This window comes from Gobius niger, assembly GCF_951799975.1.
Source record: "Gobius niger genome assembly, chromosome: 7".
NCBI classification, from domain to species: Eukaryota; Metazoa; Chordata; class Actinopteri; order Gobiiformes; family Gobiidae; genus Gobius; species Gobius niger.
In genome coordinates, this window is record NC_136858.1 from 39,477,718 (window position 1) to 39,496,581 (window position 18,864).

The 18,864-nt window shown below is 43.5% G+C and overlaps 1 protein-coding gene across 1 annotated transcript in view; it reads right to left on the minus strand.

Moving 5' to 3' along the window:
• Positions 1-7,259: 7,259 nt before the first annotated feature.
• ambra1b (autophagy/beclin-1 regulator 1b) overlaps positions 7,260-18,864 on the minus strand; it is a gene marked incomplete at its 3' end in the record, with an annotated part of 46,192 nt that continues 34,587 nt past the window's right edge. Inside the window, 5 exon segments of the mRNA XM_079560018.1 lie at positions 7,260-7,786; positions 9,905-10,027; positions 13,059-13,246; positions 13,335-13,439; positions 17,832-17,971. Coding sequence (XP_079416144.1) covers positions 7,260-7,786; positions 9,905-10,027; positions 13,059-13,246; positions 13,335-13,439; positions 17,832-17,971 — 1,083 coding nt within the window.

The window sequence follows — 18,864 nt, forward strand, 5'->3', positions numbered from 1 at the left end:
TTTATTGTTACAAACGTTTATTTTATGAAAGAGAACGACTGTTTTGTCATTTTTACAGGCCTTACTATCATCACAAAAAAGAAAGAAAAAAAGTCTCCCCAGCGTGAGCTCAGAGACGCCGAGAGTCGTTCAGAGCCCGGTGTCCGAACACCAGCAGATTGAGCGACGACATCTGATAAAAGTTCAATAAACTCCGGGAATAAAGTATTTCTGTGATAAAAACCAGACTCAGAGACAGTGGAATATTTATGGATAAATACGAGAGAAATACACTTTTACTTCACATGGATTTTACGTGAATGGCTGGATTATTCGAGAGGAAGCTGTCGGTCATTTAACAGCTCCAGCTAAAGGTTAGCAGCTAACGTTAGCATGAAGCTGTCGGTCATTTAACAGCTCCAGCTAAAGGTTAGCAGCTAACGTTAGCATGAAGCTGTCGGTCATTTAACAGCTCAAGCTAAAGGTTAGCAGCTAACGTTAGCATGAAGCTGTCGGTCATTTAACAGCTCCAGCTAAAGGTTAGCAGCTAACGTTAGCATCTTTTCACCGTAACCGTTTATATTTAGGTCGTTTATTCATGAGAAACACAAACACTCGACTGAAACAGCTGATTTACTTCAGTCGTGTTTAGTTCACAGACCTGTCTCTGTCAGGCTCTTCTCCCACTCTCGCAATGCATTGTGGTCTATATTGACCCGTTTAGTGACCATCGATGCTCACTACTTTTCCAGATGCATTGTGGGAAATTTCGAGTGCACTACTTTTTTCTCTCTGGACATTCGGACACTCCTACAACATGTGACCACTATATAGTCACTATATAGGGAATAGTGTGGACATTCGGACACAGCCGTTGTGTTTCCCAAAAGAAGAAGCCCCGCCCCCTCTTTGCCGAGATGCCGTCTGTATCTGTATCTGTATCTGTATCTGTATCTGTATCTGCGCGAGATTCCAGAGCTTTACGTGATCGCAGAGTCTGGCCTTTACCTTTGTTCTTCCTCCAAGCCTCAGAGAATAAAGCGAACACAGAAACCACGTCCATGTGTAGTAACAGCTGTTGACCTTTAGGTGACAGTGTTGCGATCTTTAAAGCAGCACTAAGTAACTCTCGCCCCCAGAGGCCATAAGCGCAACTGCAGGTGTCGTAGCAAGTTCCGTTTTTTAACTTATTGTCTTGGAGAGTAAAGGAAAGACGAAGGGACAGAGGGAGATTCTACGATCATTGTTTCACTCAAACTTTACTGTAAAAACTGTTTAAAGTGACGCTAACCCACACTTAGCTTTGCCCGTTAGCCTGTTAGCTTCTCGTAAATCCTCCTAAAACATACGGTTCAGGGCCTTTAAGCGGCGGCTGGAGAACAGGGGGGCTTCGTCACAGTCACCGAGCCAACGTTAGCTTAGCAGGTTAGCTTTAATAAGTTACCGCGTCGGTTAACCCCACACACACACTGGAGAACGCACTTAGCTTAGCACTTAGCTCAGCACTTAGCTCAGCACTTAGCTCAGCACTTAGCTTAGCACTTAGCTTAGCACTTAGCTGCCTTCAAACGTCAGCTCCGGGCGTCCCTCGACTCCTCCCCCTCCCCCGATCGGCTTCCGTAACTTCACAACATGGTAAAAACAGGCGTCAACATCACAAGTCAAAGAAAGTAGTTCCGGTTTCTCGCGTCTGGAACGACTCACACGCACGGGGAAAAGAAAAGGATCACATGGCACCGATGCAGCACGTTTTTTAAAGTCCCCCCCGCCTTCCACGTCTCTTTTTTTTGTGTTTTTTGTTTCCTTTACATGTCCCGCCTTTTCGAAACATGGCACTTTTTGAGCTTTCCTTTCCCCCCGAGTCCGAGCCCTTTCCTCCGTCTCCTCCGCCGTGGAATGATCGAGCGGGAGGAGTTCGTCGTCCGGTCGCCGTTAAGTGCACGAAAATGCCACGTTAAGGATCACGAGGGCAGAAGTCCCATAGTAAAATCTCCCAGAATGCAAAGGGGGGAGGGGGCACAAGTCTGGAGGAATAGTAGTTAAGAGTAGAATGTTCTTGGTTCTTTTTTTTCCCTTCCGTTCCAGAGAAAAGTCTTTTCAAAGAGCAGCACCTTGTTCAGAGAGAGACAGGGTTCCTACACGATCTCGCAGTTCCAGGTTCCTCAGAGTAAATGTCGGCGCATGATTGATTTGAAAAGATGCTTTATGATGATGATGGGAAATGTGGACAAACAAATGAAACCGCGGCAACGTCAGGGGGGCAGCAACGTCAGGCCCGCGGGACACACCCGGCCCTCCAGCACCGAACCTCCGGCCCTCGAGGTGATTAAACATTATCACACAAAACAGAGAGAACTTTGAACATTATCAGAGTTAAATGGGAGGAAAAAAAGGTAGAAATACTGTCAATGCATAGACACAGGGGGGAAAATAGAATCTTTAGAGAAACACACAATTTTCCCTCTTTTTTTTTAGCCATTTTATCACATAAAGTGTAAATCGGGCCCATGTGGATATTTTCTCTCAGCAGATTGTTCAGTAGAAGTGAAAAAACGGCAGTTGTAGCTAGCGCTAGCTAACCGTTAGCGTTAGCCCGATGCTAGCATGTAGCATCAAGTTAGCATTCTCCGTTATTCATGTATTTATGGGCTGTTGAACCACTTTGCTCCTCCCCATGTCTTTGTGTCTTTATTTAGTAGAAACTATATTCATAATTCAGCATTTGTTACAGTCGTTTTTGAATAATTAGAGAAAGTTTCGTTTGTTTTCCCCCTTAACTGTTTTCAAAAATGACCATATATGGGCGATTCCAGAGATGTGTCTGTGTCTATGACGTAAACACTGGCATTAGAAGGAAGTGCACTGGAAATATAAGGTTTGAGCAGGTTTGGTCTTAGATGAGATGAAACCTCATTATTCAAATGTTCCGTTTATGAAGCAATAAATGACTTTGTTCATGATGCTAAAGTTTATAACTCAGAAAATGAAGTTGCTCATGAAATATTCACTAAAAAGTAAATATTATTATTATTATTAGGCCGATTAACAATCATCTTTTCACCCTCAATAATTTGAAATATTTCCAAGTTGCCATAAATCTTTGAGCCCGACTGTTCGGTGACAATAATCTTTTTAAGGAAGAAACGACATACGTGAATTAAGGGGAGACACTACAGGCAAAACTACATTTTCAGTTTTCAGGTTTTGGGCCAAATCTGTCTCTGAACATACAAGCTTCACCCGGAAACAGAAAACATGCCTAATCTTCACAATAACATGTTTAAATATTGCGCTGATTCAATGTTCCCCCATAGACTTATATGGGAGAACACAATTTCAAGGCCTTTTTCTCCAAACACATGTTTCTGTCATTGTGGCGACACTATGTCCACGTCAGTCGGACCTAAAGACTTCACATTTTCCAGCCTTGGACTGAACAAGATTTGGAAGATTTTTTCAGAGGGATTTTTTATTATTTAATCCCTTAAGCCCCATTTATTGAGTTTTGAATGTCAAAAAATAAGGCGAAAATTACATTTTTACAACATTTCCCACTAAAAAGCAGCTTATTTTAAAACTAAACAAGAAATCCTGAATCCGCTCTGAGAAAGTCTTGGCAACTCATTCATCAATAAAATGAAACAGTAAATTTGAATGTAGCTCTGTCTATTATTCAGATTTCGTTGCTGAAAAGATGGGAAATTTGGGGCATTTTTAGGCATAAAACACCTTGTTCTTATGAAAAGATAAAATGACAGAAAACTTGACATGTATTTCTTCTCACATTTATGCCAGTGACCGACAGCAACAGCTTCACATTGAAATCTGTAAATATACATGTTTTCCCTGTTCACCTGCAGCGTCTCGCCTTAAGAGATTAAATCTAAGGTTTGAGCAGGTTTGGTTTGGTCTTAGATGAGATAAAACCTCATTATTCTCTTAATTCTGATCATTTTGTGTCATTTCACTTGAAAAACAATGATTTGTCTGGTTTTCTTCTTGTTCCGCTGCTGCTTTAACATTTGTATCTTAGATTAGACTCAGATTCATCACAGAAGAACTTTAACTCAGGGTGTTTTCAGTCCTTTCTCTCTTTAAGATGGACATGTTTCCAGTGTTGAGCTTTACTTTAGAATAACGGCTCTTGGACATTTACTCCTTTTATCGACATGTCAGGCCTTAATAAGATAAGATAACCTTTAATGCTCTATGAAAACCTGCACTAATGAAGTACAGTCATGATTTAGTCCAGTTGAACCTCCCGTATGTGATTAATGATTATGTACCGACTTTATAGGATGTTTAAGGACAGATGTTTCCAGGTTTCAGAACAGCAGCTCCTTTAGTTTGGACGATGTCATAAATGGAGGACCAGTATAATCTGTTTAATCTATTTCCAGATTAGAAAATACAAAATGGCCGATTGAACGAGCAGATCCGGGCAAATAAAGGAGAAGTTCCCCCATTCGGTCCAAAAGGGCCCTGGTCAGGTTTCCATCAGTGCTGGGATACAGATACACAGTAATAAGGGTGGTCTGGGACGACATTTACAATATCTCAGCAGGAGTTTAGAATCTGTAATCTCTGTTAGATCCAACTATTGTGCCAAATCAAAATCAATATTGCAATTTTTAAGCAAAACATGACTTTCTGTAGCATAATAACGTTTATAACTCAGAAATGAAACTGCTCATGAAATATTCACTACTGACTGAGTAAAAATGATGAATTAGGCCGATTAACAATCATCTTTTTCATCCTTAATAATTATTTCAAATATTTTCAAGTTGCCATAAACCTCTCAGCCCGACTGTCCGGTGAAACATGCTGTTTTACCAGGGTGCTATTATTTGTTCTAAATTTAATTCATCTTTGTTTTAGCCATTGTTTTTTCTTTGTTTTTTAAAGAGTTGTAAAGGTTTAACCTCTGAACTCCCGCCTGAACCGAGAGGATCTTTTTCCTCACGTCAGATTATTTTTCCCATCATTTTTTGGTTGGGCATTCAACAACTTTTTTGACATTTTCTGTCACATTTTTGTCATTTTTTGTCACATTTTTGTGTCATTTTTTCTAAATTTTTTATCAAATGTTTGTCATTTTTTCTACATTTTTTTGTCAACTTCTTGTGACATTTTTGTGACATTTTTGCCACTTTTTCATACATTTTTCGTCACTTCTTTGTCAATGTTTTCTCACTTTTTTGTCAAATTTCCATCCTTGTTTTCGTCTCAGTTCTGTCTCTATTTTCTCACCTTTTGTCCAGAAGCTTTTGGATTGGGGTAAAGCCAAACTGGAGAAACTGTGCTCGGTCCAGGTGGGAGTTAGGGGGTTAAAGTCCCTGTGTTTCCCACGGTCTGACCCGGGTGGGGGTCACGATCCTAATGAACTGTTATAGGTGAGAAGAACCTCGAGAGCCGGATTTAACAGGAAACAAAATAATCAGATTGTTTTGCGATATCGTATCAAGTATAGCAATACTTTCAATACTTGTACTTCTCACTCCTTTGTTTTCCAGGGACACAGCACTTTGTTACATATGTTTGTGTTCATTCAATAAAAGTCAAAAGGCGTTTGTTTTTTTTAAACTTTGGGCACGTGACGTTTTCTTTTTACACGTTTTATGGTAAATATCACTGAATATAATGACTGTTTTGTAACGTGCATCGACCCGGACGTGGTGTAAGGTTCGGTTTGCTCATTTCGCCGCCACATCACATGATTAAGTAATGTTTGTATCGTTACCATGGCAATAAGAGAACTCCAATGAGCTGCCGAAAAACCTCTTTTTTCATGTTTTCCAAAGACTGTGGGAAAATGTTTGATATATTGAGGCAGGAAAGTATCGCGATAAACGATATTATTGATTCTAACGATCCTTCCAGGCCTAAAAACAACAGTAAACCTTTAAGTGCATCATCATCACATGTTAACCTCTTAACTCCCGCCTGAACCGAGAGCATTTTCTCCAGTTCAGCTTTACCCAAATCCTGTAGGCCAGTGTAACGCCTCATTTGAAAGATCTGCAAAACTAAATGGATCTTTTTCCTCACGTCAGATTTTCTTTCATCACTTTTTTTGTCGGGCAGTCGACTCATTTTTGTCAAATTTTCGGGACTTTTTTGTCACTTTTTCGTCAAATTATTCAAATTTTTTGTCAAATTCTTATCACTTTTTTGTCCATTTTTTGTCCATTTTTGTCGGGTTTTTGCACATTTTTTGTCACTTCTTTGTCACTTTTTCGTCCATTTTTTCCCGCAATTTTTGGTCAAATTTTTCTCACTTTTTCGTCAAATTATTTTCATTTTTTTGTCAAATTCTTATCACTTTTCCGTCTATTTTTTCTACATTTTTCGTCAAATTTTTCTCACTTTTTTGTAAATTTTTTGTCCATTTTTTCTACTTTTTTGTCAAATTTCTGTCCATTTTTGTCATTTTTTTGTCCATTTGTCACATTTCCATCATTGTTTTCGTCTCAGTTTTGTCGCTATTTTCTCACCTTTTTTCCAGAAGCTTTTGGATTGGGGTAAAGCCAAACTGGAGAAACTGCTCTCGGTCCAGGCTGGAGTTAAGGGGTTAAAGTCCCCGTGTTTCCCATGGTCTGACCCGGGTGGGGGTCACGATCCTAATTACCTGTTATAATGGGGGTCGCGGCTCTAAAAGCTTGAGAACCTCTGCTCTAAACCACCAAGTACAGATGCGACTTTAGAAAACCTTCGCTGTGATGAGACATTCAGGCGTCTGGATCCTCACAACTGTTCAGGGCAGAAGAGAGTTTACATATTTGAGTCTTTCCAAGTTTGTCACATGATGCTTTTGTTTTTTTATTTCTACTGTACATTTACGCTTTTTCCAAACAGTAAAAAAAAAGAAAAAAAAAAAAAGGTGTCGGTTCTAAAAAGAAAAAAGACAAAAATAAATAAATAAAAGAAGCGCACGGTCACGAGCGTGAAGCGCACGGCGTGAGCGGCGTTTGGACATGATTAGTTCAGCAACATGATACAAAGCAAAGAACAAGCGCACGTTTCTCTCTTCAAGCTAAAAACGCTCTCTGTCAAACTAAGCAAAACAAAATGGAGGCAAAACAAGATGGAGGCAAAACAAAATGGAGGAACATGATTGAGGATGTTTGGAGCTGCACCTTTGACTCAGTGATTCTGTTTTGAACCTGGAGCCCGGTCCGGGCGCCTGCGTAGGAACCCTGGGTAATAAGGCTGTAACGTTTCCACTCGTTCACCTCGGTCGCCGTTTCCAGAGCGTCTCTTTCTCAGGGGGGCGGGGCCTACCTACTGTACGGGTCGCCGTCGTAAGAAGAAGAAGAGTTCGGACCCGGCGGGCTGGAGGGCGGGGCGGGGCTTTGTAAGGAAGGGGAGGAGTTTAGCGAGGAAGTGGACGTGGAGGAGGAGGAGGCGGGCCCTTCGAACACGTCCTCCAGCGAGAGCGCAGAGCGGGGCCCCGCCCACGCCGCCGCCGCCGCCTGCGACCGCTCGGTCCGGGCGAAGCGGTGCGGCACGGACGTGGACGTGGAGGTGGTGAAGGAGGAGGTGGAGTTTGAGCAGGAGGGGGCGTGGTCTGTGTGTGAGGTGGAGGGAGGCGGGGCCTGTCCCGTGGAGGGCGGGGCCTGTCCCACGGCGGTCTGCGAGCCCCGGTGGATGCGGTGGCTCACGATGATGTTGTTGCCGAAGCCGCCCATGGACGCCATGGTGGTGCTCTGCTCGCGCTGCACCACCGCCGTCATCCCGCCCTCCGCGATCAGGCGCCGGATCCGGGCCAGGGCGTCCTCGCCCGACCCCAGCTCCGACGACTCGCCTGGACACGGGTTAGAGAGCGGCCGTTAAAGAGGGCATTTCAATCTTTGGTCATTCACACAGTTCTTATGTTTGAAGAGCTTAGAGGCGCTAGGCTAATGCAAGGCTAGTGCGAGGCTAGTGCGAGGCTAGTGCGAGGCTAGTGCGAGGCTAGTGCGAGGCTAGTGCTAGGCTAGTGCTACGCTAGAGCTAGGCTAGTGCGAGGCTAGTGCTAGGCTAGTGCGAGGCTAGTGCTAGGCTAGTGCGAGGCTAGTGCGAGGCTAGTGCGAGGCTAGAGCTAGGCTAGTGCGAGGCTAGTGCGAGGCTAGTGCGAGGCTAGTGCGAGGCTAGTGCGAGGCTAGTGCGAGGCTAGTGCGAGGCTAGAGCTAGGCTAGTGCGAGGCTAGTGCGAGGCTAGTGCGAGGCTAGTGCGAGGCTAGAGCTAGGCTAGTGCGAGGCTAGTGCGAGGCTAGTGCGAGGCTAGTGCGAGGCTAGTGCGAGGCTAGTGCGAGGCTAGTGCGAGGCTAGTGCGAGGCTAGTGCGAGGCTAGTGCGAGGCTAGTGCTAGGCTAGTGCTAAGCTAGTGCTAGGCTAGAGCTAGGCTAGTGCTAGGCTAGTGCTAGGCTAGAGCTAGGCTAGTGCTAGGCTAGTGCTAAGCTAGTGCGAGGCTAGAGCTAGGCTAGTGCGAGGCTAGTGCGAGGCTAGTGCGAGGCTAGAGCTAGGCTAGTGCGAGGCTAGTGCGAGGCTAGTGCGAGGCTAGTGCGAGGCTAGTGCGAGGCTAGTGCGAGGCTAGTGCGAGGCTAGTGCGAGGCTAGTGCGAGGCTAGTGCGAGGCTAGTGCTAGGCTAGTGCTAAGCTAGTGCTAGGCTAATGCATGTCTATGGTCTGCCAGACCAGACTAACCATATAAATGTCTGTGTCCATAGAGTCATTTGAACCATTTTACATGTAAAAGACCTCATATTTGAGCAGCTTCAGCTTCGTGGTTGTATAAGCCAGTGGTTCTCAACCTGGGGGTCGCGAGACAAATTTGGGGGGGTCGCCATATCATGAAATATACATATTTTTATTAGCAAATAACCTAATGTTTTTTTGTACCAAGTTCACTATTTTACCCGAGTGCCACAATTTGTTCATAATTTGGTGAATTCATTTCAGCCGTTTGTTTTGTTTGTTTTGTTTTGTTTGTCTTTGTTTGTTTTGTTTGTCTTTGTTTTTTAGAATGATGTGGCTAATGCTCCTGTTTCTCACGGTGTGACCCGGGCGGGGGGTCACGAACCCCTTTACCGGTTATAATGGGGGTCGCTGCTCCAAACGCCACTGGTATAAGCTACGCAGCGGCGGAGGGATCTGCGAGAAAATAGTCCCTCAAAACACATCAGTCATGTGATGCAGGTCAGTTATATTATATATATATTCAGTTGTATTATATATATATTCAGTTATATTATATATATATTCAGTTATATTATATATATATTCAGTTGTATTATATATATATTCAGTTATATTATATATATATTCAGTTATATTATATATATATTCAGTTATATTATATATATATTCAGTTATATTATATATATATTCAGTTATATTATATATATATTCAGTTATATTATATATATATTCAGTTATATTATATATATATTCAGTTATATTATATATATATTCAGTTATATTATATATATATTCAGTTATATTATATATATATTCAGTTATATTATATATATATTCAGTTATATTATATATATATTCAGTTATATTATATATATATTCAGTTATATAAGATATTCTATGGACACAGACATGTATATGGTTAGTCTGGTGTTATCAGTGATTTGCCTCAGGTGCTCTGTGGAGCGGGTCACACTGTTTTTAATGCAGGCTAGCTGATACCATAGACATGCACTAGCCTTGCACTAGCCTAGCGCCACGAAACTCTTCAAATGTAAGAACTGCATGAATTACAAAAACACTCTGGATAACTAACGAGGTCAAACATCCCTTAAAGGTAATGATCTCAAACACATCTTCATCACCGCCTGTGGTTAAAGTGCTTGTGTTAAAGGTGCTGTGATTGGTGGAGTTGCCTTTGCCTTTGCCGTTGCCTTGGCAGAGCTTTTGTTTGTCGTGTCAGCTTTACCTGAACCGGCCGTAGCAGCGGCGTTTCCCTCCGCGGGCGTCTCCGGCGCCGACTCCGCTGACGACGACTGAGCGTCTCGACTCATGGCGGCCGCGCTGGTGGAGGGAAGTTCAGCCGCCGCGTCTGCGAGGGCGGGACACGGTTAGGGGTGCACCGGCGTCCGATACCGGTGTCCGATACCGATGTCCGATACCGGCGTCCGATACCGGCGTCCGATACCGGCGTCCGATACCGGCGTCCGATACCGGCGTCCGATACCGGCGTCCGACACCGGCGTCCGATACCGGCGTCCGATACCGATGTCCGATACCGGCGTCCGATACCGGCGTCCGATACTGGTGTCGGATATCGGCTACAGATACTAGATACTGAACCAATACCAGTTTGGCTCTCAACACCATCGAAACCTCAGGGCACGTGGGCCTGGTGATGGCTGTGCAAAACAACGCGGTTAGCAATAGCATGCTTAAGCTAGCGGGAGCTAACGCTAATGCTAATGAAAACTAATCAAGGCTGGGTCAGAAACTATGATAGAAATTCCTAAAGTCGCCTAATGAAATAGAATCGGCCACTGCTGAAGCCACGTGTTTGTATTTTGGTTTAAGAAAAAACTGATCTCACATATTTGTAATAATCAGATCAATGTGAGCTGTTCATATTAATGTCATCTAAGTATATTTAGTGTAGAAAAGTCCAATGATCCTTGTTAAATGTTTATCCAAGAGTTTGTCAATAGATATAGTTGATAATTGACCTGTATCATGACAATAAAATATGACTTTATTGATCTCAAAAGAGTCAATAAAATCTTTAAACTCAGAGAAAGCCACTTTTAAAGAAAGTCTCTTGGTATCGGTAAATACCAGATATCGACAGATACTCAAACCCCAGCATCAGCAGCTGGATCGGTGCTTCTCTCATTAAAACTTAGGGTCAGCACATGATTTTTAGTCTGAAACGATTGGATCCAGTGTGATTATAGAACCTCTGGGGTTCACACATAGAGAATCGTAAGAGAACACACGACACATTCTGTCCTCTCGACCGCCTCATTTCTCCTCTGGCTTCAAACACTGAGCCCAAAGACAGGCCTGTGTTTGCGAGCGTGGGAAAACAAGGCGACTGCGAAGCTTCAGCGTGGCTATAGCTCTGTCAAACGGAGACAATGGGAGAGTCGACGTCTTTCAGTGGATTTAATAAGACAAGGACACGGGCCTGAGAGGGAGGGGGGGAGGAGAAAGCAGAGAGAGGCGAGAGAGGCGAGCCGCCAGCATTAACTCCTGCTCCGTTTTAAAAGTCTGTATTTCACAAACACTTAAACAGAGGCTGTATATTTCTGTATCGCCGGGCGCTCCGGTCGCTGGATACAGTTCACCACGGAGCACTTAGATTCATTTCCAATCTCAAATCCCTCACTCACTACTGTCTCCTTTACTCCCATGTAGGTCGGCTGTCTCTCCTCAAACGTGTTCATTTACAAAACATTACTTGGTTTACTTCCCTCTGATCTACAGTCACACGTCACTCTCAAACCAAACACCGGTCACAGCCTTCGTTCACAGGATCGAGTCCTCATTTCAGTTCCTAATGTAAGGACTGACGTGGGGAAAAAGGCTTTTAAACATTGTGCTTCTTCTGATTGGAATCAGCTGCAAAATGAGCTGAGTTTTCGTTTTAAATCTAAACTGAAAACATGTGTGCAAAGCCGTGATGGTTGCTGTTGTTTTACCTAAGATGTATTTTATATTTTGTTTTATATTTGATGTAACTGTTTTATGATGTGTTGCTGCCTCTCAGCCAGGTCACTCTCGCAAAAGAGATGATTAATCTAAATGAGTTTTTTACCTGGTTAAATAAAGGTTCAATAAAATAAGGGAAATGACCTTAAACTGTGGTTCTCAAAAGCTTCAGAATCTTTGGCCTTCCAAGCACCAGACAGAGATTAAATCAGGACAAACTGAAAGGGTCTGAAGTGGACATGAGGTCATTTAGGTCTAAAACAGAAAATCACTTAAAGGAATTAGTGATGTGACAATCATGATAGAGCTGAAACAACTAATCGATTAATCGACAACTAATCGATTACTAAAATAGTTGTCAACTATTTCAGTAATCGATTAATCGTTTTCTAGTGAACACAGACTAAAATTGAGCAAAAAAGACATAAAAATTATGTAATGTGGATGAAACCCTACTTTGTTTTTAAAGTGAGCGTCTGCAGTGTTTTGTACATTGTAAATTTCATAAATATCTGTCTTTGTCTCGTCCAATCAGAAAGCCGAATTAGCACAAAGAACCTCCCACAAACGTTTACTTTAAGTTTTCTCCATCAACATGTCCTCAAGCGCCGCCACTTTAGCTTTATGTGATAAAATAAAATAAAAAAATACAATTTCCAGGCACCTTTCACAGCCAAGCGATTAATCGATTAATCGTAAAAATGATCGGTAGATTAATCGATTACCGAAATAATCGTTAGTTGCCGCCCTAAATCATGACTCAACCGGATTCATTTTTTGTGTTTGTTTTACTGTGTATGGGCAGAGCAGAAGGCTGGAGCTTCCCCCTGTTTTACATCATTACTTTCACCTGCCGTGTCACGCCTTAAATAACTATAAACCCGTCACTAAGACAGAAACTGAAGCAGAAAGCAGTAATAATGGTCACATGGCTCCCGGTGGCGTTTAGGGTGGACTTTAAGGTCCTGATGTTTGTGTTCAAGGCCATCGATGCTCTGGCCCCGGCCGACCTCGCCGAATTAGTAACGGTCTACGAACCAGCCAGAACTCTGCGCTCCTCTGAACACACCTCCCTGGTCACTCCCAAGTTCAAATACAAAAAGTTTGGAGGCCGGTCATTTGCAGTGCAAGGCCCAAAGCTGTGGAACGCACTTCCATTACAGCTTCGTAACATCACAGAGCTGAGTGTTTTTAAATCACAGTTGAAGACACATCTTTTCAGGAAAGCCTTCGATACAAAGCCACCGACTCCACTGCTGTTTTTATGTGTTTTTGTATTTATTTTTGTCTACTATGATTCTTGTTTTTATCCTGGAAAGCGCTCTGGGCACCTTCTGGTTGTTGTTGGGCGCTATACAAATAAAATTTGATTGATTGATTGATTGATAGACAGGTGATATTTGTGGTTTTCTCACCGAGCGCGGCCTGTGAAGTGCTGGGCTCGGGCAGCTCTCGCTCCGTCTGCGTCTCGGCGTTTTGGAGCTGGACGATCGGCGTCTGAGTGCCCTGTGATGTCACCGAGGGGGCGGGGTTTCGAGGCTGCAGACCGATGGCGTTCATCAGACCCATGTCGCGATCCAACCTCCAGCCGGAGCGCGTCGGGCTGCGGAGGAGAGAGAACAGGATGGTTATGTGGCCGTGACAGTATCTCGGAGCTGATATTTAAAGCTGAGCGGTTCGGCGTCCCTCACCCGGGTCGGTCTGTGCCCCGGGTCCTGCTGGTCCCGCTGTTGTTGACGTTGAACAGCGGCTCAGAGCTGGACTCGGCCGGACTCTCCCCATCGCTGCGATAAAACCTGCGGGAACAAAACCACACATGAATGAAAAGCTTCTTCATTGCACTTTGGTAATCTGAACACATGTGGCCTTTGATAAACACAAACCGCTCCAAGACACGGCTTTATAATAATAATAATCAACTATGGATTAGAGGTCGACCGATATGGGTTTTTCTAAGGCCGATACCAATCTTTGGCTACTTCGATTGGCCGGCGCCGATAATGCACCACGAATACGTCTCTAATCCTGTGTGTGACGGCTCTAAACTGTGTAGAACTGTGTGTGCGGCGGATTTATTCAAGACATTCATGTGTAAACAAAAATGAGCAGATTCCAAAACTAAAACCAGTAGCTTGGCTCTTATGGTTCCGCAACATAAACATATAAAAACGTAGACTTGTGACCGGTTTTCTCCGCGGTGTTTGAGCTCCTGAGGCCTGGGTGTGAGAGGCTCCTTTAAAAGCTCTGACTGAGCTCTTTCCAAAGCAAAACATCAGCTTTTATCAGCATCAGACCAACCAATAGCTGACTGTGAGGAAGCTGCCACGAGGGGTTGAAATGGGCAGACTTAACAAAGTTAGAGTTCTCACCAGACATTTATTGCTCACGCAAACAGAACTTCTGACACACAGATACAAAATGGCCTCCTAGTGACTACAGCAGTCAGCTTTTATACCTCCCCTAATGGGAAAGGACCTCCCATCGGTAGGTACCATTCCTAGTCTCTCCCCTTCCACATGGTTCAGCCTGAGGTTTTTAAAATGGCCGACAAAGACCACGCCCCTTCCTTTCTCACCAGGTGGTACAGGTAAATGAGTAAATGAATAAACAAAGTTGTAAATGGATAATTATTAACTTAAACATGAATCTGAGGTTATTGTTGGCTGGTGGATATCGCAAACGAAACAAATGAAGCAAAATAACAAACACACACAAGGGGACAAACCCACTTTGTCACACTGATATTATGAAACACTGTGCTGTCAAAATGTCAAAAGTTAATGGTGTGACAGAATTGTTTTGACATGTTTAGTTATAGTTCAGTTGAGCAGCAGAGGGCGCTCTAGCGAGTGAACTGTGATTCCCCGGACTTGATTAGCACCACTTGGACAGGTGTGTGGCTTTGTTGCCTCACAATCAAAGGTCAATGCAGGCAAGAGAATGGAGACACTGTTGGTATGTATCATCATATATCATTGTTCATATGCTATAGCTAAAACTGCTCTGGTATAATCTGTTTAAAAAGGCATTCAGAGCCTAAATACTTATTTATTGTATTCTCTTTTCTAAGGTTTTCAACCTGCTGCTGTAAACGAAATGCTCTCAGAAGCAAAACCACAAAGTAGAAAATAAAAAGACGTAATGAAGCTGAGTTGAGCCTCTGTCCTCCATCGACTTTTGGCTTTTTCAAGTTTAGCCCACATTGACTTTTAGAAAACTTCACAAACACCCAAATATCGGTACGATATATCGGCAGATAAAGTGATCTGCAGCCGATTTGTTTCCACGTGTTTAACTAGATTTTGCTCGATATCCGTTTTACAAAACTATTTTCTTACAAATCAATGATTACAAATGGAGGCCGATATATCGTGCCGATAAATGGGTTATTTACAATATCGGCTATCGGCTGATATAATGCAGGTAAAAGTTGCACTGTCGGCATTTATAAAAATCGGCATTGACATTTGAAAAACCAATATGAGTCGACCTCTAATTATGTAAGGGATAATGTATAGAACGCTGGTCATTATCGGGAAAATAAGCAGCTTCAGGGCGAACCGGACCACGACGCGAACCGGACCCCGACGCGAAGCGGACGGTCTTGTTTCGTCCTGAAGGTGCTTATTTTCCCGATAATAACCAGCGTTCTTTACATTATCCGCTTATTATTCGGCCATTTGCAACTGAACACACAACATAAACTTCGTACACTTTTATGAAGGTCCAAAGGTTTATTTAATGACTTCCGCGACAAATAGTTCCCAAAAGTTCTGGTTCTCGGCAACGTTTTGCTAGGCTAGCAGCAGCAAGGCTAGCAGCTAGCCTAGCTACTTAGCTGAAGGCGCAGTTGGAGGAATGGTGGTGAATCTTAAAGTCAGACTCACGCTAACTTCACGAGCGATTCCCCGACTTCTCTCTCAGTGACGGGACAGATAGTGTCGCTGCTACGTACGTGCGGAGTGATATGAAAGCATCAACTCAGAGGCCATTGGCAGCGTCATTATTTTTCTCAGACGTCCTTTATCAGAAAATAATGACCGGCAGAACGTTGGGAATTCCCATTCAAATCAACGGAGCTTCTACTTACGTTGTGAAGAGCCGTGTAATAAAAATATATAATCTCTACTTTAAATGTACATCAGTGTTTTGCAAAACCACACTGGACAATCATTATAATCACAATTTAATTCACCTACAAAGAATGACAGTTATATTCCCAACCTTTGCCTTGAAAATTAAATCAAGGCAACTTTATTTATACGGCGCATTTCGTACACAAGGCAACTCAATGTTTCTGGAATTCAACTTAAACTGTGAGACTAATACATGATACAGACTCATTACAGGCACAGTGAAGCAAGAATTAAAGAGATAAAGGCTTGACCCCTCCCACTTTGCATGTGATGAGTCTGAATCATAATCACAGAATAAGCTGAACAACAGAAGTGAATGCCCTTAACGAGTGTCAGGTCTGGCTCTGGTTGAAAGAATCCTAAAAACACGGCTCCCTCCTAAAGAGAGGCCGATGATTCCACAGGTCCATGAACACACCACGGTCCTGCCTGTAATCGAGTTGGACACAGGAAGCCTCGGGAGCAGAGGAGGGAGTTCTGTCCCTCAACCTGGTTAACGCAAACACAAACGAGCGCCTCCAATTAAGGCTCTTCCTGTTGTGATGGACATGAGGCTAATCTGATCTGGCGGGCGGGAGGCGGGCGGGACAGAAGAAGAAGAAACCCCGGCTTCAGCCACAGGTGCGACGGCGACCGGAGCGGAACACGGACCGGGATCTGATTAGGTTAAAGCGATCATCACCGTGACGCGCCTCCCGTTTAGGCCTCGTACTCACACGGGCCGGCAGACTGAGGTTAAAGCGATCATCGTGACAAAAATCCATCAAAAAAATTACAAAAATCCATCAAAAAAATTACAAAAATCCATCAAAAAAAAGACAAAAATCCATCAAAAAAGTGACAAAAATCCAGCAAAAAAGTGACAAAAATCCAGAAAAAAAGTGACAAAAATCCATCTAAAAAGTGACAAAAATCCATCAAAAAAAAGACAAAAATCCATCAAAAAAGTGACAAAAATCCATCTAAAAAGTGACAAAAATCCATCAAAAAAAAGACAAAAATCCAGAAAAAAAGTGACAAAAATCCATCAAAAAAGTGACAAAAATCCATCAAAAAAAAGACAAAAATCCATCAAAAAAAAGACAAAAATCCAGAAAAAAAGTGACAAAAATCCAGAAAAAAAGTGACAAAAATCCAGAAAAAAAGTGACAAAAATCCAGAAAAAAGTGACAAAAATCCAGAAAAAAAGTGACAAAAATCCATCAAAAAAGTGACAAAAATCCATCAAAAAAAAGACAAAAATCCATCAAAAAAAAGACAAAAATCCAGAAAAAAAGTGACAAAAATCCAGAAAAAAAATGACAAAAATCCATCAAAAAAATGACAAAAATCCATCAAAAAAGTGACAAGTGACGCGCCTCCCGTTTAGGCCTCGTACTCACACGGGCCGGCAGACCGAGGTTAAAGCGATCATCACCGTGACTCCCGTTTAGGCCTCGTACTCACACGGGCCGGCAGACTGAGGTTAAAGCGATCATCACCGTGACTCCCGTTTAGGCCTCGTACTCACACGGGCCGGCAGACTGAGGTTAAAGCGATCATCACCGTGACTCCCGTTTAGGCCTCGTACTCACACGGGCCGGCAGACTGAGGTTAAAGCGATCATCACCGTGACGCGCCTCCCGTTTAGGCCTCGTACTCACACGGGCCGACAGACCGAGGTTAAAGCGATCATCACCGTGACGCGCCTCCCGTTTAGGCCTCGTACTCACACGGGCCGGCAGACCGAGGTTAAAGCCATCATCACCGTGACGCGCCTCCCGTTTCAGCCTCGTACTCACACGGGCCGGCAGACCGAGGTTAAAGCCATCATCACCGTGACGCGCCTCCCGTTTAGGCCTCGTACTCACACGGGCCGGCAGACCGAGGTTAAAGCGATCATCACCGTGACTCCCGTTTAGGCCTCGTACTCACACGGGCCGGCAGACCGAGGTTAAAGCGATCATCACCGTGACGCGCCTCCCGTTTCAGCCTCGTACTCACACGGGCCGGCAGACCGAGGTTAAAGCGATCATCACCGTGACGCGCCTCCCGTTTAGGCCTCGTACTCACACGGGCCGGCAGATGACCAGGTCTCCCTTGTTGGTCCCGTAGGCCAGTCCCATCCCCGGGTCGGGCAGCCACCGGGCGGAGTTTATACTGACGTGACGCCTCTGGTCCGGAGCCATGGGGTAAACCACGTTAAACACCATCTGAAAACACAAGAGGCGGCACGTTCAAAATCAGCTCATTCTACGACATCAGGGCTTTTAATAACAATAACTGGTACTTTTTTTCACACGCTTTGAACGAGGCTTATAATGTACAGATGTTTGTGGTCAGACTGAACATCCCCGTGTTCCTCCAGCTCTGTCTGTGACTCAACACCTCCTGTAACGGGGCTTTGGGTGCAAGCTAAAGGTGTTTAATTCTCTCATCGCTGAAATATTATGGAGTAGGGCTGTGTATGGCCTTGTCTCAGGTGGTACGATACACAGGTCACGATACAATACGATACATCCCGATATTGAGGTATTAGACGATTATTGCGATTATTTTTTACAACTTTGGAAACAACTTTTCAGTAAACTAGTCCACCTTCATTAGATTTGTATCAAATACTATCTATCTATCTATCTATCTATCTATCTATCTATCTATCTATCTATCTATCTATCTATCTATCTATCTATCTATCTATCTATCTATCTATCGTGGGAAATTGATGATTTTTAGCTAATGTTATATTTTATAATGCTATTGAATGTTTTTTATGAGTTTAATCTATGTGCTTTAAGTTTCAGTTGAAACCAATCATTTCACACGCACATCGCTGTAACAATACCCCATTTCTTGCTCTTATTCTTTTGTTCAAACTTATGGAGACGTCCAGGTGCCAACACCAACTCCAAATAAGGCAACAGGAAGACACTTCTAGTGGAAAACTACTGAGAAAGGCTTGATGACCTCAGCCCGAGCTCCACTCATCTCCTATCTCTTCATGAACATCACATTTTGTCTGATATATATTTGTAAGAGCGCAGTTAGACGGTGCAGTTAGACGGTGCAGTTAGACGGTGCAGTTTCCTGGGACGCCCCGTTCGAG